At 41.3% G+C, this 24,938-nt stretch overlaps 1 protein-coding gene across 4 annotated transcripts in view; it reads right to left on the bottom strand.

Annotated features, from left to right (window-relative positions):
- wdr93 (WD repeat domain 93) overlaps nt 1-24,938 on the bottom strand; it is a 46,889-nt gene that overhangs the window by 12,235 nt on the left and 9,716 nt on the right. For 3 of the 4 annotated variants that reach the window (XR_013889605.1, XM_080214292.1, XM_080214294.1), the window contains exons 6-13: nt 22,407-22,510; nt 18,033-18,101; nt 15,499-15,580; nt 10,921-11,101; nt 5,927-5,997; nt 1,565-1,654; nt 724-855; nt 353-554 (exon numbers count right to left, since the gene is read on the bottom strand). Coding sequence is in view for 3 of the 4 variants with exons in the window: in XM_080214292.1 (XP_080070418.1) it covers nt 353-554; nt 724-855; nt 1,565-1,654; nt 5,927-5,997; nt 10,921-11,101; nt 15,499-15,580; nt 18,033-18,101; nt 22,407-22,510 (931 nt within the window). In the remaining variant the exon portion in view is untranslated. The remainder of the gene's footprint in view (nt 1-352; nt 555-723; nt 856-1,564; nt 1,655-5,926; nt 5,998-10,920; nt 11,102-15,498; nt 15,581-18,032; nt 18,102-22,406; nt 22,511-24,938) is intronic. The other variant, XM_080214293.1, reaches the window with a different exon arrangement.

Genomic DNA, 24,938 nt, shown 5'->3' on the forward strand with positions numbered 1-24,938 from the left:
TTCAAAAAGAGCCTCTAGGTGACAGTGAGCATAACACAATAGAACCCAGGGACCAGCACACAGGCTGCTGGCAGGGCTTCTAGCAATTCGCCTTTAGCGGTCCAGATGTTGCAAAGGTTAAAAATCAAGTCCTTCACTGCTGAGTATTTCTAGCATTTTCTGTTTTGTTTTTAGTTCAGATTTCCAGCATCTGCAGCACTTTTGCTTTTTTAACGAAACCTCTTTCTGATTGTAGATATATATCAATAGAATATACCAATATATCAATAGAAAATGACATTATCTTAATCACACTTAAACAAGATTTTCTACTTGGACCTCTGACTACTGCAAGTTTCACACTCCAACTCACCTCTTTCTCAACATGGAAACGGTGCCTTCAGTGTGTTTGGTGGCTGTCACAAGGTAAACTGCACCATGTTTGCAGGTTACCAATACCTGAACCTTTCTATATTCATTAGACGATCCAAAAGGAATACAAAAATTGGACTCTAGAAACTGCAGACTCCAGATGGTATCGTCTGTTGAAACTGACAAAACTGATATTGGGATACCTGAAAGAACATGAGTTTGGATCTAATGATTTAATGAAGTTAGGGTCAATAATTAGATTCACTTCTAAACTAATTCGATTCAATTCTGAACTAATTAGCAATAAACAAATGGCAATTGCTAATTCTTGAATATTAACTACTCAAATGCCCAGATAAAACAAACACTGACCCAAATACAAATCCCAGATTGTGATGGTCTCATCTGCAAGGGCAATCGCGAGGAGAGATGCACACACGTTTGAAACAGAACAAGTGATTGGAGAGGCATTAGGCCAGACAATATCGGCTTTTGGTTCCAGCTCTACAGATCAAAAGAACAGCAGAAATATTATGATAATCCCATACTTTAGCCTTTACATTTAAACCAAGATCTTAACAAAAACTCTCAGAAGTCACATATACAGTAAAGACAGTTGTATATTTCATTTGAGAAGCTAGAAGGAAAAGCTAAGGCCCATGTTAAATGACACTTGCAAATCTGAAAGAGATTGGACAGAAAACTAAATAAAATCTAATTAAGGGAAGGTGAGAGTTAGATTTTAATGGCTTGTAATTTCTAGAGGGGAAATTAATGGGAAGGGAGTTGTCTTGAGAGATGGTAATTGTATGTTGTTTTACAATCACCATACTAATGAGGGCCTTGATTATAACAGCGTATGATAGAGGCTGTAAACATAGGTCATTTCTTTTATGCTGTACATGTTCAAAGTCACAAATTGGAGCCTGATTTCATTTTCAAAATAGATTCTTGTTCTGTTTGAAACTTTGAACAAAGAGTTTACTCTTGTTGGCATTTGAATCAATCGTACACAGGGGGGTAGCACAGGTACTTGTGGTAAGATGGAGTGATTGCATTGGTTTGAATCCCACCATGAGGAAACTGTCCATAACACATCTCAAATGAACTTTTTTTATGCACACAGGAATCCCAGTTTTATCCAGGCAGTTCCTATCAAGCATTAATTTGCCCCTTCAGAGTGCACTGTCATTGTATAGAACGGTACTTTTACCTATCTTTTCTTTTCCTACTGGTATTTTCAGTACATAATGGAGTAGAACATGACTGCCATTCCACCACATACATAAGGTATTGGGAATACCTGGAAGGAAAATCAGATCAGTTCACCAAGTCCACAACAACATTTCTAAAAATATATTCTTTCATGGCATCACTGGCAAGGTCAGCAATTGTTGCCCATCCCTTATTGCTCTTGAACTGAGTGTCTCGCTAGGCCATTTCAGGGGGCAGTTAAGAGTCAACCACATTGCTGTGGATCTGGAGTCACATGGAAGTCAGACCAATTAAGCATGACAGATTTCCTTCCCTAAAGGGCACGAGGGAACCAAATGGGTTTTTACAACAATTATAGCTTCAAAGTCATGACTGAAACCAGTTTTACCAGATTACATTAACTGAACTTAAATTTTACTAGCTATGGTGGGATTTGAACTGACATCTCCATAGCATTAGCCTAGGTCTCTGGAATACCAATTCTGTGATATTGCCACTATTTCCCCATTGTCCAACATGCAATTTTTGTCATGTAGCATCCATTGTCTTGCATTACTAAACTTATTATACAAATCTGGTGGTCTCGTGGTTAGGATTTGGCACTTTCACCGCCGCAACCTGGGTTCAATTCCTTGTCAGGGAAGTGTACTCTTGGATAGCACAGTGGTTAGCAATGCTGCTTCATAGTGTCAGGGACCTGGGTTCGATTCCTGACTTGGGTCACTGTCTGTGTGGAGTTTGCACGTTCTCGCTGTGTCTGTGCGGGTTTCCTCTGGGTGTTCTGGTTTTCTCCCACATTCTGAAAGACATACTGGTGAGGTGCATTGACTTGAACAGGCGCCAGATTGTTGGGACTAGGCGAATTTCACAGTAACTTCATTGCAGTGTTAATGTAAGCCTTACTTGTGACTAATAAATTAACTTTAAACTTAAAAAATAACTATTTTGATCTGCATAAATATCCAAAAACTCTTGCTCTTTCCAGTTTTTCCTTTATATCTGTCTGCATTAAAACCAAACCTTGTTGTCACCTTGCTGCTGCATTCTGTGACACAATCCATCATGCAATCCAGTCACCCATCCATTGACTCTGTCTACACTTCCCGCTGCCTCGGCAAAGCAGCCAGCATAATTAAGGACCCCACGCACCTCGGACAGTCTCTCTTCCACCTTCTTTCATCGGGAAAAAGATACAAAAGTCTGAGGTCACGTACCAAACTGACTCAAGAGCAGTTCCTTCCCTGCTGCTGTCAGACTTTTGAATGGACTTACCTTGCATTAAGTTGACCTTTCTCTACATCCTAGCTATGACTGTAGCTATAATACTACATTCTGCACTCTCTCATTTCCTTCTCTATAAATGGTATGCTTTGTCTGTGCAGCGCGCAAAAAACAATACTTTTCACTGTATGTTTAATAAAACAAATCAAATCAAACCTAATTTACTTCCCTTTACCCTTCACTTCCCTTTGGACATCCCATTAGTGAAAATTTGACTTTAATGTGCACAGCTGCCTCTGTAAACCATGGATACACAAAGTACAATCTACCCTCGTTTCATGCCCCTCTCCATTAGCATGAAAATTCAGACTCTTGTCTCAGCAAGAAGTATTCTCAGGGATCAGGAAACGTGTCGCACGGCTCCTTCTACACCGTCTCAATAATGCATCAAGTCCTGACTTTGAAAGGACTCTCCTCGGGTATACAAGTACAGTGAAATCAATCAAAAGTCTGCTACGTGAAGTAAGTTTGGGAAATGTAATGCGGTTCCAAATGTGCATGGACCCACACCACAAAGTTCCTCATAACTAACAGTGAACTAGTCACCACACACAAAAAGCAAAGGTTTTCAAAGATGGAAATTGTAGAGATTTTGGTGGAGTAAGGGAAGTGGTTGCAATGTTGGGGTTGGATGCATTATTGGAATGGTGTTGAAGGAGTTTGAAATCCTGATCGAGGTACTTGGTGCTGATAGGGCTTTGCAATGGAAACTGTTTTACTTCAGCACCAATAGGTTGGTACAGTAGTTAACACTACTGCCTCACACAGCGCCAGGAACCCGGCTTGGGTCACTGTCTCTGCAGAATCTGCATGTTCTCCCCGTATCTGCATGGATTTCCTCTGTGTTGCATGCTGCATGGTTCCTCCCACAGTCTGAATGATGTGCTGGTTAGGTGCATTGGCCATGCTAAATTCTCCCTCAGTGGATTTGAACAAGTGCCGGAGTGTGGCAATTAGGGGATTTTCACAGTAACTTTATTGCAGTATAAATGTAAGCCTATTTGTAACACTGAGAAATAAATTTTAAAAAACTTTAATATTTTTCACCTTGAAAAGTTGAAAAATGTTTCTATTTTTCAGCATTTTACTAAAAACATCAGAAAGATGGATTTTAAAGTCGAAGAAGTGGAAATGCCAGTGTTGGACTGCAGTGGACAAGATGAGAGGTTACATGTTACCAGGTTATAGTCCAACAGGTTCATTTGAAATCACAAGTTTTTGGAACACTGCTCCTTCATCAGGTGAAACAGATCGAGATGCACAGGCACAGAATATATAGGGGAAGTGATGATAGCCCGACACAAACAGATAATCAAGAGTATCAAAGGATAAGTCCAGACATTGTAGTGCAGTGCAGGCCGGGTGAATAACAAGTCCTTACAAGTAATCACGAGTGCTAACAGACAAATGCAACCATTAAGTATAATCAGTATGTGTGAAATGTCGAAAGGCTGTATAACAAATGAAGGGATGAAGTCAAAGAAGAGTGAACAGACCAATGGCAGTAGAGTATAGTTTGAACCTCTAGTCCTTGGCACTCACAGTGCCCTATTTTACCATTTTGATTCTAAGTGTTGGGCGGACTTAAAACTGGGAGTGTTTCAGATCCGACTTTTAGACCCCCTTACACACGTTGCCTGAAAAAGTATCAGCAATTCCAAATTGTGATGTAGAAGCCTGTGGGATAGGCTTAAGGTACCCAAAATCCTGCAGCTCCAATCAGCGCCTCCAACTGCGGAAGCTCAAAAGAAAAATGATAGAATGTTGCTCCCTTGCCACATCACTCCCAGGCCAGATATTGCCTCCCCCGTCCCCCACCCTCACAACATTATTGACCTCTTTATGCTCCCACCCTCCCACCATCCAGACCCACTGTGGGCCTCTTCTCTCCCTTCCCCCCCTCCCCCACACCGATCACAGGCAGAGTGCACCCCCCTTACCTCTGATCTTAAGCAGAGTGGCAATGCCCTCCCCTTCTCCCCACTGATCTCAAGCACAATGGCAGCAGACTCTCTTTCATCTCCACTGATCTCAGGCAGAGTGGCAAGGGACCCCCCTTTCCCCCACTGATCTCAGATAGAGCGGCAGCGGATCCCCCTCCCCTCCCCCCCACCGCCACTGATCTCAGGCAGAGTAGCAGCAGAACTCCCCTTCCACTCCACCGATCTCAGGCAGAGTGGCAGCGGATCTCCCCTTCCTGCCCCGCACCGATCTCAGGCAAAGAGCTAAGCGCCTACCTCCTCACTAACTGGAGCACTCAAATTGGACTTTTGCAGACCATGTCTTTTTCATGCCAGTTCTGGATGGACGAAAGCAGTGGTAAAGGGGGAAGTGCCAGAAAAGTTGGACGTGCAGTCCATTAAGTCAATTTAAATGCATGCAAATACATTTAAATGGCTGTTGCACCTGTTTCAGGCTCAGTCCTGATTGTGGCCTTGGTAAAGAGGGCACTGATGGGGAAGTGGGTGCGGATTGTGCTACTCACCTCATGCCCAGCTTTACCAAGTTTTTGAGCTTGAAAATGGGCAACCATGATGGTAAAATCGGTCCTCCAGTCTCAGGACTGTTGATGGGAAGTGTTAGACTGATATAATCTTCACATTCAAGGCAAAGAATGGAGCACCAAGTTCCCAACATCAGGTGGATTGCTATGGGAAAGGACTGGGTAGAGGTCAAGCAGTTTTTATTCCCATGAATTGAAGAAAAATTACTCCAGACTGCTTTCACACATTCATTGGGAAGATAACATTATTAAAGGTGAGGCAGATGCGTTAACGACATTTAAGACTTATCTGGATAGACTCATGAACAGGCGAGGAATGGAGAGATACAGGCGGTTCGTCTAAGTAGGGACAACATGAACGGCATAGGCTTGGTGGGGCTGAAGGGCCTGTTCTTTGTTGTTTGAAAGCATGGAAATGGGCTGTCCAGCCTTGCTATCAGCGATACCTTGGATGGACTCTGGATGTCAAGGGTAATTTAAGAAATGTAAGATGCATAAAAGGGTATGGTAAAAGAGAAACAGATAAACAGAAATAAAATGTAAGCATTTTGTTTTGGAACAAGGAGACCATCTTACCAACTTGAGTTTTCTGTTCCATGCCCACTGGAAGAATTCGTCCAAGGTTAAGAAAGTGAAATGTTGCTTGGCTGAAACAATTAAAAAATAATTATTTTAATATGGCTCTATAATGGAAAAATGTACATATATTTTGGTTTCAAAAAATGTCTTTTTTTGATTCATGGATCTGGGCATCACTGGCTGGGCCAGCACTTATCGCCCATCCCTAACTGAACTGAGGAAAAGTTTTTAAAGTTTATTTATTTATGTCACAAGTAAGGCTTACATTAACACTGCAGTGAAGTTACTGTGAAATTCCCCTAGTTGCCACATTCCGGCACCTATTCGAATCAGTGCACCTAACCAGCACATCTTTCAGAATATGGGAGAAAACCGGAGTACCCAGAGGAAATCCATGCAGACACGGGGAGAACATGCAAACTCCACACAGTGACCCAAGTTAGGAATCAAACCCGGTTCCACTGTGCCACCCATTTAAGAGTCAACCACGATTGCGGTGGGTCTGGAGCCACATGTAGGCCAGACCTAGTAAGAATGACAGTTTTCCTTCCCTACAGGACATTAGTGAATCAGATAGTTTCTTACGATAATCGACAATGGTTTCATGCTCATATTTCAAATCCAGATTTTTATTGAATTCAAATTTCACCATCTGCTATGGTGGAATTTGAATCCAGGTCCCCAGGGCATTACCTGGAGTTTCGGGATTACTAGTCCAGAGACAATACCACCAAGCCACTGCCTCCCCAAATGAGCAAAAAGTATAGAATCTCTCCAACTGGCTACAAAATATATTAAAAGTTTAATTTAGCATACATTTCTTCTTCCAGTCATTCTCCATAGTATCACATTATTGCTTTGGATTTGTGTGCACGATGAGAGAACTAAACATGAAATTGCATAATCACAAAACTCCTATTCGTCCCGGTTTATTAGCTGACTGGTAAAACAGAGATTTACTGTTCCTTTTACAATGTGTAAAGCTCCCCATAACTAACAGTGAATTAGTCATCACACACAAAAAGCAAAGGTTTTCAAAGATGTAAATTGTAAAGATTTTGGCGTCGTAAGGGAAGCGATTTCAGTTTTGGGGATGGATGCATTAATGTAATGGTGTTGAAGGGGCTTGAAAGCCTGATCCCTGTATTTGGTGCTGACAGGTGCTTGCAATGGAAATGTGCAAGGTGCAAAGTTTTACATGAAATGGAACTCCTGCAACGTTCTTTGTTATAAAGATTTCCCAGGCAGTTGGACTGCATATCAAGAGGTAAACCCTACTAAATACTTAGAAGATACAAATGGGGGTAAATCCTAATTCATATCTGTCTGGACTAGCTGTGATCAGCTTTGCAGTAATCAACTTAAAGTGACATAAATTTCTATCAGCAAGAAATATTAAAAACAGAGGCCTTTTAAATTACTGCCTTTTTGGGCTGGATTTTGATGTGATAAGTTAATAACATGCATTCTTAGAGACTACTGCTTCAAATCTGCAACAAAAAAACCTGAATTTCATTCTCAAAGCACAATTTAAGGACTGGCAGGAATTTGACCTACCTCATGTCTGGTGTCAATTAGATATATCCCTGCACAATTTAGCTTAAAACAGTTTTACGGGGAAGAAGCTGGAGTGTGGGACTAAATTGGACTGCTCTTCCGCAGCCAGGAAAGGAATGATGAGGTGATTGACCCTCTTCTGAGCTGGATGATTCTATGATTTCACCCACACACAGGCAATTCCTCTTTATGTATGCTCAAGGTTTTCAGTAATGCTGAGCCTTTCCCTCCCTGCAGTATTTCTGAGACACTGGTTAGATAGAAAGGCAATGTTAAAGGTATATGAATTTTTACTCATATGATGAGAGATTGAATAAACTGAGATTGTTCTCCTGGAAAGATGGAGGCTGAGGGGCAACGTGATAGAAGTTTATAAAATGATGAGGGGCATAGATAAGGTGAACAGTTGGAAGCTTTTTCCCAGGACAGAAATGGCAATCACAAGGGGGCACAAGTTCAAGGTAAGGGGGGAATGGTTCAATAGAGATGTGTGGGGGAAGTTTTTTACACAGAGGATGGTGGGGGCTTGGAATGAACTGCTAAGTGGGATGGTTGACATTAGCGACATTTAAGACTTAGCTGGATAGGCACATGAACAAGCGGGGTGTAGAGGTTTCCTCCGGGTGCTCCGGTTTCCTCCCACAGTCCAAAGATGTGCGGATTAGGTTGATTAGCCATGCTAAATTGTCCCTTAGTGTCAAGAGATTAACAGAGTAAATATGTGGGGTTACGGGAATAGGGCCTGGGTGGGATGTGGTCGGTGCAGACTTGAGGGGCTGAATGGCCTCCTTCTGACTGCAGGGATTCTATGATTCTATGATACAGGCAGTTGGTCTAGGTAGGACAACGTGATCGGTGCAGGTTTGGTGAGCCGAAGGGCCTGTTCCTGTGCTGTACTGCTCTTTGTTTTTTAATAAGTCTGGGATGATATGACCAGGTGAGAAGCAGTGATCTGACTCCCCTCTATTCAGCCTCCCTGGTTCGTTACAACAAAGGTTTAGATTTCTTTTTAATGAGCATATGCCTTTTTCAAATCCAAATGTCTTTTTTTATGCAGTGAGCAATAAGGAGCTAATTAAATCAGGTTTACTTGAGTTAAAATTAGAACAAGTTCATTCAGTGCTAAACCGGTGAGTAAGAGATAATAAAACCTGACGTGACATACACACAGACAGTTACTGGCAATAAGGGAAGTTAGAGTAAAGGGCTATACAATTAAGTGTCCTTTAATTATCCTTGAGGCTTGGATTAAACATTGTGGCTGATTAGGATGGCAAGTTTCTTGGATGCAGTCAGGTGTACGTGATGTTGCAATTCTTACTCCACCCATTTGTAGATTTCTGGTATGTTGACTCCTCAATCGTGTTAATTCATTTGTTCCAAAAGAGAGAGAGAGCACAACCTATACTTTATTTATGTATTATATAACATTATGAAACTCTGTTATTCCTCACCCACTGTATTTCCAAAGGATTTGGTGTGGGTCTGATTGAGGTAGATGTTGCTTCAATATCCAGCACTTTGGGCATTTTAATTTTTAGCATTTCTTCCTTAGACAGTGTTGAGTTTCAATAGGTGGCTGGACTAGGAGTGGTCTCTCTCCTCACAATTGCTTGAAGGCTCACATTAGAACGTAGCCTCACATTTTAAAGCAGTTTACTCTGTTTCAGCTCAAATTGTTGAATTTGAACTGTAAGTCACTTAATTGGTGGCATGGTGGCACAGCGGTTAGCATTGCTGCCTCACAACGCCAGGGACCCGGGTTCAATTCTGGCCTTGGGTCACTGTCTGTGTGGAGTTTGCGCATTTTCCCTGTGTCTGCGTGGGTTTCCTCCAGGTGGTCTGGTTTCTCCCACAATCCAAAGATGTGCGGGTCAGGTTGATTGGCCGTGCTAAATTAACCGTAGTCTGAGGGGGATTAGCAGGATAAATATGCGAGGTTATGGGAAAAGGGCCAGGGTGGGATTGTGGTCAGTGCAGATTCGATAGGACGAATGGCTTCCTTCTGCACTGTAGAGATTCTATGAATTGGTAGCCATCTTTAATCAGTGTTCAGTATAGGTTGGTCAATTGATGAACTTACAGGTTGATATCACTCATGCTCGAATCTTGTCATTGTGACAACGTGTACTCGTCATTTATATAAAATATCCTTGAAGTCTTGAGACAGGTAATCTGAAATGCCGGAATCGTTCCCTAGAAATATACATGCTGAGCCAAAAAACAGTTTAATGGTAAGGTGATGGTTGTAGGTTTCTGAGGAGTAAAGGCTGTGCATTGTCCAGAGAATCAAGATTTACTTCAAATACCCTTGTGACGCAGTTTTACTCATAGTGCTGATGTATTTCAGCTTGGTATGGCTTCAGCTCTGACCAAGACTGTTAGAAATTACAGATAATTATGAACATAGCCCATTGCATCATGCAAACCAGCCTCCCATCCATTGACTCCACCGGCAGTTCCTGCTGCCTCGATAAAGCAGCCAGCATAACCAAGGACCTCATGTACTCTAGACATACTTCTTCCACCTTCTTCCATCAGGAAAAAGGTACAATAGTCCGAGGTCACATACCAACCAACTCAAAAGCAGCTTCTTCCCTGTTGCCATCAGACTTTTGAATGGTCCTATCACATCTTTCTCCTCACCCTATCGGTAAATGCAATACTATATTCTGCACCCTAGCCTTTCCCCTGTGTACTCTATGAACGGTATGTTTTGTCTGTATAGCGCACAAGAAATAATACTTTTCACTGCATCCCAACACATGTGACAATAATAAATCAAATCAATTCAATTCATTTTCCTGCCCTTGTTTCCCAGTATTATTGCTCCTCTTGCTAACATAAGAAAAATCTGTGACACCTTCCAGCCATTAATGACATTGAGGCTGCCAATGTCATAGTTACTGTATTGGTAAACAATCAGTGATGAATCTTGAACAATTAGCAAGACATGTCAGTGTTTTACTAATTATTTTGTCTGGGAACAAATCTGATTGTTGGATAAAAACAAACAAGGCTACTTCATTGAATGTTTTTAAGTTAAGGATAGATAAATTTTTCAACTGTAAAAGAATTAAGGGCTATGGTGAGTGGGCGGGTAAGTGGAGCTGAGTCCACCAAATGATTAGCCATGATCTTATTGAAAGGCACAGCAGGCTTGAGGGGCAAATGGCCTACTCCTGCTCCTAGTACTTATGTTTTTGTGTTGCCCAGGAAGAAAGCTCTTTCATTGAGCCACGTCAGATATTCAAACCAACTCACAGGACTATGTGAGGTCGATTCACAGAACTGAGCAATGCATAGAGTTAATTCTTGCAATTATGTCAGTCTCCCAATCCCTTTAATCCTGTGCCTAATTTAGCTTTAATTGTGCTTCATTCCTACTTTGGTGCAAGCTTGTTAAAGTCAAAATATTAATGATAAAACAAAACCTTTGCTTTTCTTCACTCTCTTCTCTGGTGTCCTTAGAAAGATAGGTGTCATACATTACTTCAAATATTTTCTTTTCCTCCATCCATTGCTGAGCAGAAATAACATGATTTTGGCCTGTGCCAATAATGTTAGCATCATCAAGCTTCTGAAGGGCGTCAAATGGATTTTTCCAAAGACAGTCTATATGAAAAGAAAAATACAATGTCAAATCAATGTAATTTTATTGGTATTCTAATTAAGTGAAATATATAGGAATAGAGGAACATTTAATTGGTCACAACCACATAGAAAATATATCTTTAATTGTCCAACTGTAATTGTCTAATTATATCTTGATTTGATTTATTACTGTCACTTGTATTAACGTACATTAACGTATTGTTTCTTGCGCGCTATACAGATGGAACATACTGTTCATAGAGAAGAAAATGAGAGAGTGCAGAATGTAATGTTACAGTCATAGCTAGGATGTAGAGAAAGATCAACTTAATGCATGGTAAGTCTATTCACAAGTCTGACGGCAGCAGAGAAGAAGCAGTTCTTGAGTCGGTTGATATGTGATCTCTTGTATCTTTTTGCCAAGAAGATGGAAGAGAGAATGTCTGCAATTCTGCCCTTGAAAGCTTAGTACCAGTACACTATATTCATAATGAAATATTGCTGCTTAATAAGATAGGACAGATCTCTGGCTGAAAAGTTGTGGAAAAAAAATTATCAGGTTTTAAAAGAGACAGGACTCACGGAGGCAGTCATGACTTTCTGTATCAAGTCAATGTACCAAACATTTTCATGTTAGGTGGAATATAGAAAATGCTGGAAACGTAACAGGTCAGGCAGCATCTATTGAGAGAGGTTTAGCTCAGTTTGCTGGATAGCTGGTTAAGTGATACAGAGCGGCACCAATAGACAGGTTCAATTCCCGTGCCGGCAGCGGTTATTTATGAAGGCCAGCGTTCTCAAGCTTCCCCCTTGCCTGAGGTGTATTGATCCTCAGGTTAAATCACTATGAGTCAGTTCTCCCCCCTCATAGGGAGAGCATCCTATGATTATCTGGGACTGTGGCGACTTTACCTTAACCGTCACGTGAAAAAATGTGGTTGATTACGAAGAGCCAGCTTGGATTTCTAAAGAGGAAATCATGTTAAGCTAATTTGCTGGAGTTTTTGAAGAGGTAACAGAAAGGGTTGATGATAGTAATGTTGTTGATGTGACTTTCAAATACATTCAATATAGTGCCACACTACAGGCTTGAGAGAAAAGTTACAGTCCATGGAATAAAAGGGACTGTAGCAACATGGATATAAAACTGACTGCACAATAGGAAGCAGAGAGTAATGGTCAATGGATATTTTTTGAGCTAGAGGGAGGTTTGTAGTGGAGTTCCTCAGGGGTCAGTATTGGGATTCTTGCTTTTCCTGATATCTTAATGATACATATTGGAGTGCAGGGGATAATTTCAAAGTTTTCAGATGATACAAAACTCGGAAGTCTTGTAAACTGTGAAAAGGACAGTGTGGAACTTCAAAAAGACATGGAGGCAATCTTACAAAAAGAATTCTAAGTGCTGAACGGGCAGTGAATGCAGGAGAGAATCACATCCATTTTTTTGGGGCGAGTTCCAAGACGCAAATGTATGGCACTTCGGAAAAAATATGCAAAATGTGATTCTCGCCAGTGGGGGGGGGGGGGGGGGGGGGGGGGGGGGGGGTGAGTGGAACCTATTCACAATGAAAACACTGAGTTTATGTAACATTATTGCGCGGGTGCCCTAATCTCTCAGTACACTGTGTATTGTTGACCAGCATGGCAAGCTGGTAAGATCACCCCCATAGATAAGTTGTTTGAATGGGCAGATAAAGTTCAACGTGGAGAAGTATCAGGTGATGCATTGTGGTAGGAAGAATATGGAGAGACAATATAAAGTAAGCAATAAAGTTCCTAAGGAGGTGCAGGAGCAGAGGGATCTGGGGTTATTCGTGTATACGTAATTGAAAGTAGCAGGACAGGTAGGGAGAGCAGTTAATAAAGCATATAGTGGGTTTTATTGAAGGGGACATAGAGTACAAGAGCAAAGAGGTTATGCTGAACTTAACAAAACACTAATTAGACCTCAGATAGAGTATTGTGTACAGTTATAGGTACCACACAATAGAAAGGATGGAAACACATTGGAGAGGGCACAGAAGAGGTTTAAGAATGGTTCAATGGAAGAGAGACTTACATCATGAGAAAATTTGTGTAGAAGAGGTTGGGACTGTTCTCTTTGAAGAGGAAATGGCTAAGAGGAAACTTGATACAGCTGTTCAAAACCATGAGGGGGTTGGACAGAGTAGATAGAGAGAAACTGTTCCTGCTAATAAAAGGATAGAGCATGAAGTAGCACAGATTTAAAGTGATTTGCGAAAGAAACAAATGTGATGTGTGAAAAAAAATCACACAACAAATGGTTCAGGTCAGGCATGCACTGCCCGGAGGTGTGGTGGGTGAGGTGTAAGTGAATCGAGGCTTTCAAGGCGGCATTAGATGATTACTTGAATAGAATCAATCTGCAGGGCTACCCGGAAAAGGCAGAGGAATGGCAATAAGTCATTAAACTCATTTGGAGAGCTGGTGCACACATGATGGACCGAATGACTACCTACATTGTAACAATTCTGTGATTTTGGATTTGCAGCATCCATTGTACGGTACGGTATTTTGCTTCAGCTAACTTTACTGCATGAACACAACAACATGACTTTACAGGGTACTTTGCATATTCAATCCACCTAACATCCACATTTTTATGAATTTTAAGAATTGCTACTGGGTCATATTTTGGCATGAAGGTGCACCTAGGTCACAGGTTTCAGTTTGTGTTTTGCCATCCCAAAAAGGCATTGTAACAAAAACTTGACATTTAGCTGGGAGGAAATTTTCAATCTAAGAGGGCGGCTTGCATATATCACATTCATATCTCAATTACACTTTTTGCAATTATGTCAACACTGGAATGAGCTAGACATTTTAAGTATCTCTTCTATTGTTAACTTTTGCATTAAATATGTTGCAATGTGGAAAGAGTTAAACTTTAACAGAACTATTTTAGAAATGTCAATTCCAATTTATTTCAAAGACTATTGATTCACATGAACCCAAAGACAGTGATACAGATTCTGATCCTACCATCTGGTGGTCAAGTCAAAAAGTGCAGAATTTGCTCAAATAGTAAATGCTTTTCCCTGTCAAAATTATCGGATTATATTTTGTAACATTTTAAATGCATTTAAAAGTACTATCATACAATCATTGTATTACCCCTCCCTCACCCCCCCACCAACCCTCCTTAAAACATTCTTTGGTCAATTTTAATTTTCATCCTTACTGAAAGTAATGTGTCTTGCCATACTGTGATATAATTAAATATCCTCCCCCAAGATGGTTTTGGAGGTGAAGAGGATTTCATTAGCCAGGGGTGTACGAAGTGGGGAACCCCTTTATGTCAGAGTTGGGAAGGTGACCTTTCCACCATGCACCAATGCAGACCCTTAAATGACCAATTAACGCTCACGTAGGGTTCTTATCCCATCATCACTGGTTTTCAATCAGATAGACAATTGCCATGCTTATACAAGCATGTCAAGTTAACTGCAGGCTTCCAGGGATGGGGGTGGGCTGTGGCTCTGCCTTGCTGTAAATACCCTTCCACCCCTCTATTGTGCCCTCATAGCCCACAAACTCCAACCTGTCCACACTCACCACTCGCACCTGAGCCTCTGATGGCTGCATCGCCTACATCTATCACTGCAACACCCAATGGAATTGCCTGCTATGCACAGTTGCCTCTGATTTTATGGCAGCTCTCAGAAGGCAGGATTTCCATCCCAGGGGTCTTGATCTCAGGGAAGACCCGCCACTGGTCACTTGGTGTCTGAGAGGCACTTAATTCCGCAGGCCTTCTCCCAAGGGAGGTGACACGAAGCTAATTGTCAGTTCACCAGTCAGTAGGTGACAGCCTCATCACCTGCATTAAATTTGTCCCATGGTTTTCACAGAATCCCTGTAATGCAGAAGGAGGCTATTCAGCCCATCAGACCTGCAACAAGAACAATCTCACCCAGGCCCTGTATTTACCCCACATATTTACCCTACTAATCCCCCTGACACAAAGGGGCAATTTATCATGGCCAATCAACCTAGCACGCACATCTTTGAACTTTTGGCTTTACAGGCACTACCAACCAGTTGCTACCTCACTCCACTGACATTTGTCATAAGTAGACCTAGAAATGAAGTTCCAGCAAGCTATTTTCTAATGGAGAATTTCTTAACTTTACATGTATTGTTCAGCAGATAATCCCACTCCACAACCCACAGCGCAAGCCTTGTTAAGACTAACCTATTCAACATAGACAGAAAGCCAAACCTTGATCCTCTGGCTAAGTTGCATGTAGCTTTTAACAGAGAAACACCAGGCAAGTTTTAAATGAGCAGTAACTCAAGATAATCCCCTACTACCAAGAAGTATTCCTAACAATGAAGAAATTTTCACTGAAGATGCTGTAGGTACAGTTCATGGAAGTAATTCTGGTACGTACCTGCGATCCGTTTGGGTCTCTGTTTCATCACCAGAACAGAAGGTGTCAGTTTAACATCTTGTAAATTTAGTGGATTCGCCTGCTTAAATGGAAGTACACATCATAATTTAAAAATCATTTCCTGCTTTAATGACAAAGTAATTTTTGACAATTGAATAAGGTCAAGAAAATTGTATTTGTCTATACTTTACAGACATCGAAAATTGAATTTCAGAGGTGAGGTGAGTGTGACTATCCTTGACATCAAGGCACTGAACATGATTGAGTGTCACATCAAGGAACCTGAACAAAATTCTAGTTAGTGGGTCAAAACCCTCAGATAAATAAAATATTGTGGATGCTGGATTCTGAAACAAAAACAGAAAATGCTGGAAAATCGCAGCTGGTCTGACAGCATCTGTGGAGAGAGAAGAGTTAACGTTTCAAGTCTGGATGACCCTTCGTCAGAGCTCCACTGGTTGGAGTCATGCCTAGTACAAAGGAGAATAGTTGTGGTTGTTGGAGGTCAATCATCTTAGCTTATATGGACTGCAGAGGTTTAAGAAAGCAGCTCTCCCCACCTTCTCAAGGGCAATTAGAGATCGCTAATAAATGCTGACCTCACCCTAACAATGAAATTTTTAAAAATGAAAATACCCCTATTTTGAGAGTGCACTTTATCATATAATATAAATAAATCAGAACCGAATGATATTAAAAGCAATATACAAAAATTAAATGAAAATCTCTTTCTGGCCACCAGACAAGCTGGAGAGGCTTACTTAGTCTTAAAAGATTTACTGCACCTAGAGATGCAGGAGGCAGACAAAGCGTATACTGATGTTTGTAATCGGTAGCTTGCTTTTCCTGGAACAGATTGAAAGCCTGAAGTTTGAATGGGTGCCTGAAGATAGCTTGAGGGCCACACTCTGTTTGGCTGCTTTATGAACACATCTTCTGTGACTGAAGTGTCTTGGAGTGTGACTTAAGCCTGGAGCTTCTGGCTCAGAGGCAAGGACGGCACCCACTGTGCAACAAGATCTCTTACAAGCTGAAGTAGCTTTTGAACTAGTTAGGAATGGGACCAGCAATTGACAATTTAGAGAGACTTGAAAACAACTGGCATCTAAATAACTTCAGAAACACTGCCTCTATGACAGGGCCTGTGGAACGATTTTATGCCAAGCGAGCAGTTAAATACTGCAGCCTATGAATAGGTACTAAAGAATTCATGAGCATGCTGAGAAAAACCCATTTTTACATATAAAGTAATGAACAATGGGATCATCTAATAGGCATAAGCAAAGTAGGAGACACTTTTGAATGAATCTAATAAATCCAAATTGTCCATGTTATGTCTCAATTTGACTCAGTTGCTAGCCACTTTGATTCACTCCCTGAATGATAGGTAACCAGATGTTTGTGTTCAGGATCTGAGTTCCAGTGTGCAATATTGATGAAGGCCTGTGCTGTTAGGTGTACTACCCTTGGGATAGGAGACAAAAACGAGGGTGATCTTCCCCCCAAAAATTAATGTGTTTTTTGAACACATTTGAGTCAGGTGAATTTCCGGCACTCTGCTCTTCACTGACTCTGCTGGGGGATTCACAACAGTAAAGAGGGTGGATGGCCTAATCCCATCTGAGAGGCCAGCATCAGTAGGGAGATCGGTGCACATGTGCGTAGTGTTCTCCCATTGCCAGCCTCCCAATCGATGGTCTCCCAATGGCTTCCCCAAACCACCCCCTTCACGGTCATTGGCCCCCAACTCCGCACCCCCCACCCAACGGCCAACCCTGGTCACCATCCCACCCCACCCCACCACCCCCCCTCCCCCCACACCCCCGCCCACCCTCCGCTTCCTTCCTCCACTAATCAGAATGCGCAGCAGTTCAGCGCCACTGATTGGCCTGCCCTCAGTCTGGTTCCCTGTCAGGCTGCAAACCCTTGGCACTGTTTATTGCCCAGTCCCACCTGGTGGACAGTGTCAGGCTCACACTTTCAGGGTGCCAGGCTGGCACTACCTAAGGGGCACTCCCCCTGCCCTCAACTTCCTGGGGGGGGGGGTTCTCAATGGCCTCTGCCCCCACCAGCAAGGCCATCACGCCTTGTGACTGGGGCAAGTTTTAATCCCCGCTGGCGGGAACCTCACCCCCCCTTCCTCCCCCCTCCAGTGGGGTGGGAAACACTAGCACCTGGACAATATCCTTCTGGGCTGGCTATTGATATTCAAATTTGAATTTCAATATTGTAATCAGACTAATGATGTTTTCTGGTGCGAGGTTGATTATGCGTAAAAAGTGGCCTGAGAAAGTCACGACCAGCTGGATCACAAATCCCATTTCAGCCCTCCCACTGATATTTCCTGACCGGCTGTGTTACTCGAGCAATGCAGCGGACTGAGAAAATCATGCCTAACCTGTTTGGATGAATGTTAAAGATCCCAGATCCCATGGCAGTAAGAGAAAAGGAAAAACAATTGGAAGTTTTCCAAAGATAGTGGCCAACATTTCTCCCTGAACCAACATGACCGAAATGATGTATCAATCACTCACCTTAACACTGGGTGGGGATTCTTGCTGGGGCTGCGCAGCAGGCGTAAGGGTTGGCTGAAGCGAACGTTTCTGAAAGACATGATAAACTGTTATATGAATTAAATCAAGCTAGGATCTTTAGAAACTTAAAAATGTTTGTTTAAAGAAAGACTCCTGGTGGAATAATTCTAGAAGCATAAGACATGCATCCTACCAAGTAGCATGCTGAAAGAAAGCAATTCAGTTGGTGTCTCAAGGATGTACTGCTTTCCTAAGAAGCAGCTAATGAAATGGTTTTGTTGGCTAAGGGGTTTTGCACACTGCTTCAATACCTGGGTTCAATTCCCAGCTTGGGTCACAAATGAAAAGAGCAAAGAATATTACAGCATAGGAACAGGCCCTTTGGCCCTCCAAGCCCGCACCAATCATACTGCCCCACTGAACTAAAACCCCTTACCCTTCCGAGGACCATATCCCTCTATTCCCATCCTATTTAAGTGTTTGTCAAGACGCCCCTTAAATGTCACTATCGTATCTGCTTCCACTACCTCCCCCGGCAGCGAGTTCCAGGCATCCACCACTCTTTGTGTAAAAAAACTTGCCTTGTACATCTCCTTTAAACCTTGTCCCTCGCACCTTAAACCTATGTCCCCTAGTAATTGACTCTTCCATCCTGGGAAAAAGCTTCTGACTATCCACTCTGTCCATGCCCCTCATAATCTTGTAGACTTCTATCAGGTTGATAGAACGTCCATCGTTCCAGTGAGAACAAACCAAGTTTCTCCAACCTTTCCTCATAACTAATGCCCTCCAAACCAGGCAATATCCTGGTAAATTTTTTCTATCCCTCTCCAAAGCCTCCACATTGTTCTGGTAGTGTGACGACCAGAATTGAACATCACATTCAGCCAACTAAGGTTTATAAAGCTGCAACATGACTTTCCAATTTTCAAACTCAGTGCCCCGGTTGATGAAGGCAAGCATGCTGTATGCCTTCTAATACTTCTCCACCTGTGTTATAACTTTCAGTGATCTATATACCTGTACACCCAGATCCATCAGCCTATCAATACTCTTAAGGGTTCTGCCATTTACTGTGTATTTCCTATCTGTATTAGACCTTCCAGAATGCATTACCTCACTGTCTGTACAGAGTCTGCATGTTCTGTCCATGTCTGCATGGGTTTCCTCCAGGTGCTCCAGTTTCCTCCCACAGCACAAAAATGTGCAGGTTAGATAGATTGGCCATGCTAAATTGTCCTTTAGTGTCAAGTGGATTAGCAAGGTAAATACGTGGGGTTACTGGAAAAGGGCTTGGGTGGGACTGTGGTCGGTGCGGACTCGATGGGCTGAATGGCCTTTGTCTGCACTGTGGGATTCTATGACTCTAATACTATTTAATATCATGACATCTTAGCCAAAGCAGAGTGTACAGAAGGTATGGGATGCCGTGTCCAATCCTAGACTGCAAAATTTGTTTATAAGATCATAAGAAATGGGAACAGGAATCGGCCACTCTCAGGACTGTTGTGCCATTCAATAAGATTATGGATGGTATGACTGAGGCCTTGACTCCACTTTCCAGCCTGCCCCATAATGTTTGACTCCATTGTAAATGGAAAATCTGTCTAACAGAACCTTGGATATATTCAATGATCCATTTTCCATTGCTGTCAGACAAAGAGAGTTCCAAAAACTAAAATCTCACTGAGAAAAGCCATCTTTAATCGGAGACCCTATTTTTTAAACTGCATTCCCTAGTTCTAAACTCCTCCATGTGATGAAGAATCCCCTTAGTGTCTACCCTGTCAAAGCCCCATCAGAATGTTACGGCTGTTCACGCTGGCAGGACTTTTCCATCCCACTGCTGTGAACAAAGATTTGGTTGGGCACCAAATTCTCCGCTTTCACTGCAGTGGAAGTGTGGCATGAACAGCCGGTAAGATCATGCCTGATATATTTTTTAATAAGATCAATTCATTCTGCTAAACCCAATGAGTATAGGTCCAACCTGCTCAATCGTTCTTCTTAGGACAATACCTTCATCCCAGGAATCAGACTAGTGAACTTTCTATGAACTGCTTCCAATGCAAGTATATCCTCCTTAAGTAAGGAGACCAAAAACAATACACAGTACTCTAGGTGCGATCCTACCGTTATCCTGTAGAGTTGTAGCAAGACTGACCAACTTTTTAAATAAGCAGATTATGAGCAGTCAGTGTCACAACTCAAACCTACATCATTCCATGCTGTGGCATTGCATTGTACATGGTTTGCAAACCTCTGAAACTATCCAAGAAGATCATTCATTGATCAGTAGTGCCAATTTTGCAAGCAAAATCCAAACTGCAATGCTCTATAAAAGGCAATGGAAAACTAGCCTGCAATATCCAGAGATGGGAGGTGACAATAAGCTTAGTTCTTCTAAGATTTGTGAGCTGCAATATTAATAGTCTATTGCATTGCTTCAAAGCACTACTCTCTAAATAGCTAATGATTTGAAAGCAATTTATTAAAAATCAATCAGATGCAAATAACATGTCCTACCACATCAGAAGTAAACTAAGATACAACAGGGAACAACACTTGAAAGGGATTTTCATTTAGGGTTGGCCATGTGAATCTAATCTAAGTTGAAATATTGTACATATCCCACACTTCAATTGGAAGGTGTAAAATAAACAAATCTAGAGTGTTTATAGGGTTAGTTGTAAGGTAGAGCAGACAGTAGTTTGGTACAAACCTAAATTATACACACAGAAAAGCAAATTAATAGCTATATCGTGCACTGAGCTGATAAAACTAACCCTAACCCTAACCCTCACCCTAACCACCGGCATTGAGGTGAAGATGTAAGAAGATAAAATTATTATGTTAAAGTCCTACCCATGCTCATGTGATCAGCAACAGCGAGTAAAAGCATCGCTTAGGTATCCCCAGCAATGAACATTTGTCTTTGAAATCGGAATTGACAATATTGCATGATCAGATCTACTCAGAAAACCTGCCCCCCATGAGATGTTTTGGAGCTGCAAACAAAACTACTATTTAGTTGTTTACTCTGATGGAGTAACCCTGTAATATTAATGGGTGTAATGTCCAGCTGTCCATAATGTTCACTTTGCCCATGAAATTATAATCTGGTAAACTTTAATATTTGTCCATGTATTTTAAATAAGTTCATAGCTTTAAGCAGCAGGGTGCTTTCAGAAGCACATTAAACTCACGCACATTAGTATCCCGTTGTGCAATTTCAAGATTTTTGACATTGAATTCTGCCTGATAGGAAGTTATAATAAGATTGTATGTATGATTGACTATTACCAAAACTAATTGTCCTTACTGATTCTGAAATTCTCAAAATTGCAGTACTAATGGCTGTGTATAATTGCTTGGCTAGTTACTATTATTCTTCTGTCACAGTAATTTTAGCTGTTGGCAGCCACCATTGTTCTACATTAATCGGCAGAGTGGGAGTCAAAAATTATAAAAATGAGAAAAACACATCACTCCCTTAGGATTGTCCACTGGCAAAACTTTTACATCAGGACCACATAGTCTTAACATTCGCACAGCCTTGTTTGGTAATTAATTGTGCACTTCACAAACTCATTAAATTCACACAGCTAACTCTCTATCAGAATTCAAATCCTATAGAAGGTCTCAGTTGAAACATGAACCTGTCCTTTTTCAGAAATGTTGAATTATCTGCTGTGTATTTCTAACAGTATTGTTTTATTTCAGGTCTCAAATATTTGTGCTTTATGTTTCAACATAATATTTTCTGCACTAATTCACATTGTGCAAAATTATAATTGCAAGGCAAAAATATTAGTTTTAGAGTGAATTGTTTTTTGCCTGCTTATTTCTACCTGACGCCAAAAGAATAGATGACATGTTGCTATGCTTAATTATACAGTGCTTCATAATCTTCGCACGTTGCATTACCTCTGATTGGCTTGGCATCCTACATCCAGTGAAACATCAAGACTGCATTTTTGTATCTTAACTCAATGCTTATTCGAACCCTCAAAGTTTACCAACTCACCAAATAATGCCTTGCCCCTTTCCTTGCTCACTTGTTCATCTTCCTAAACTTAGGTTTACTAACTCCCATGGAAGTATATGCCAGAAAGAGTTAGTGCCTTCAAGAAAGGAAGGAAAAATAACTCAAGATCTGGAATTGCTTAGCCTGCCTGAAAAAGGAATAAAAAGGTTAAACTTTGGTCATCAGACAGAAGGTTTGAAGCTGAAATGTTAGCCTTCCTATTCCTTTCAAAAGCTGATCAACATGTCATACACTTCCAGCATTTGTTTTGCATCTACATGAGGCTTTCGTTGATGAGCAGCCTAAAAAGTAAAACAATGGCATGTTGCTGTTATCTTCTGACATACTCCAGTTTGTTCAGGTTGTGTCATTAGTTTTTCAAACTGATCCAGCTCTTGTGCCCAATTGTCTTTTGGCAATCGATGCACCTCCAGCCAGGACTCGCCTTTACCTAAAAGAGAAAGCACCAATTGAAACTGAGAACTAAACCAGAGGCTCATAAAACCAGCAAAGCAATAATGTAAACGTTGAAATCTTCTGAAGAAGGCGCAACGGTACGAAAGCTTGTGGTACCAAATAAACCTGTTGGTCTTTAACCTGGTGTTGTGAGACTTCTGACAAAACAAAACTAACCATGACACTACAGAGGGGGGTACTGCCTTATCAGAAGAGATGTGAAATCCAGGTGCTGTTGCCCGCTGTGGATGTTAGTGGGTTCCATGACATTACTCAAAGGGAAAAAGGGAATTTTCCTGCAGTTGGGTAATAGCAAAATGAATAAATGATATGCCAGTAACCCTGTGGGAAAATTTAAGAGGCAGTATATTTCATGGAATTGTTGCATACCTTACAGTATTGTGGCACCTCACAGTGGAATATATTTTTTGGAAAAAAGTTGGATTTTATTGCACTCTGTAACCTTCAGTTTGAAATGTTTTGTAATGTATTCTTACACATTTTATGAATGAAGTAAACTTTTTGGAAAAAGTGTGATGTTCATTACACTTGCTATTCTTGTTTTGTGTACAGAGCTTTCCAATATGATCTGTTAAACAGACAATTTACTGATAAGCCAACTGGCTGTTTGTACAATTAGTAATGCATAGATCAATAAAGCAACATTTATCAATAAATGCTCCCTTCTATTAAAATATTTTTCATAGGATCATACAATCACCACAGTGCAGTAGGAGGCCATTTGGCCCATTGAATCTGCACTGACCACAATCCCAACCAGGCCCTATCCCCATAACCCATGTATTTACCCTGCTAGTCTCACAGATACTAAGGGGCAATTTATTTTGGCTAATCAACCTAACCTGCAGAGTTTTGCACTCTGGAATGAAACCAGAGCACCCAGAGGAAACCCACATAGACATGGGGAGAATGTGCAAACTTCTAATTTTGAGACACAACCTTAAATTGAAATAAACACAAATATATTTGTTCTTTATTATCCATGCAAAACAGTGAATTCATTATTGGAAGTGGAGAAAAGGAAACGTTGCATTGATATTACATTTCTCAGCAACATCTCCACACAGACATAAATGGCCTCCTGTATCAGGCTACAATCCGAAAACATTTTGCATACAATGAAACTGTTTCTGAAGCGCAGTCAAGAAGCTAGAAGCTGCAGCCACAGTGAATTTTGAAGCAAATGGCATTAATTAGATTAATCTCATCTCTGTAGACATCTTGCTACATTTGTACTGCTGATTGCTAGAACATCAACAGAATAATGGCACAGTGATGCCACTGCTACATATTGAATCTCACAAAAATCACTCTATGTGAGGATTTCCCCCCTTCCTCTCCACTCTGCATTTGGTGATGTTGGCTGAGAAAGAAATGTTGGTCAAGAGACTAGGAAAAATCTCTTTGTGAATAGTGCCACAGAAGCATTGGCATTCCCTTGAACATATAGTCAGATCAGGGTGTTTGGCCTGAGGTGGGAGTGCTTGCTGCTGGACTGCCAAAGCTGGAAAGTTATTTTATTTCTTTGTCCTCACTTTTTGCATTAAACAAAACAGAGATTAGATCTATAAATAAGAAAAAGAAACTTTGAAACACCTTTAATTCAGTGTTGTTTTATAAAATCACATTTCACATACCGAACATTTTCTTCCAACTTAGCTGTTTGTCTCTATAATGAGTTTTATTATATTGCAATTTATGTCAACCCACATTTATCTTAGAATAGAGAAATACAAATGACTGCTGGTCCTTTTTCCTCCCCCTGACAACTTTTACATATTGATGCATTTGGCGCATGCAGTACGTCATCTGGGAGAGCTTATTGCAGAGAGTGGGTACAAAAGCTTCATAAGTATTTCATCTTTTATTTATGTTCTTTACGCTCAGTTGGGGATTAAACTTCAGTGGGGGTACAAAACAAGTGGTAATAGATCCACCTCCCAATTTATACCTTGCTTGATATTGCTTTCCATTGAAGTCAATAAGATGAAAATTGACTTGTTATTGGCCACGCTGACGTTGAATTCTAACTCTTCAACAAGCGATAAAGTGATGGCTAAAATATCTCTTACATTCCTGGATGAAACATTTAGGGTGGAATTTAATGCCGTTTTCCTCGGTAGTGTTAGTGACTGGTGGGCTTCTTGCTGCTTTTCCTGCCTCTGGCCTGATTAACTACAAAGAAGATTCATGTACAACCATTCTGCCCGGCCAACAATTGAGGCACTTAGATCAGCAAGTAATGTCCATTTAAGGGTCTCACCCCACTGCCGCTGATGGGTGGGTCGGGACTCACCGTACACGAACCTGGGAAGCAAACCTTATCAGGTTTGACTGCAAGCTCCCATTGGGAATTGCTCATTCAAAAGCTCTCAGTGCTTGATTAAGGGATTGGCAAGAGG

The sequence above is a fragment of the Carcharhinus amblyrhynchos genome, chromosome 28, assembly GCF_965287045.1.
Source record: "Carcharhinus amblyrhynchos chromosome 28, sCarAmb.v2.hapA, whole genome shotgun sequence".
NCBI classification, from domain to species: domain Eukaryota; kingdom Metazoa; phylum Chordata; class Chondrichthyes; order Carcharhiniformes; family Carcharhinidae; genus Carcharhinus; species Carcharhinus amblyrhynchos.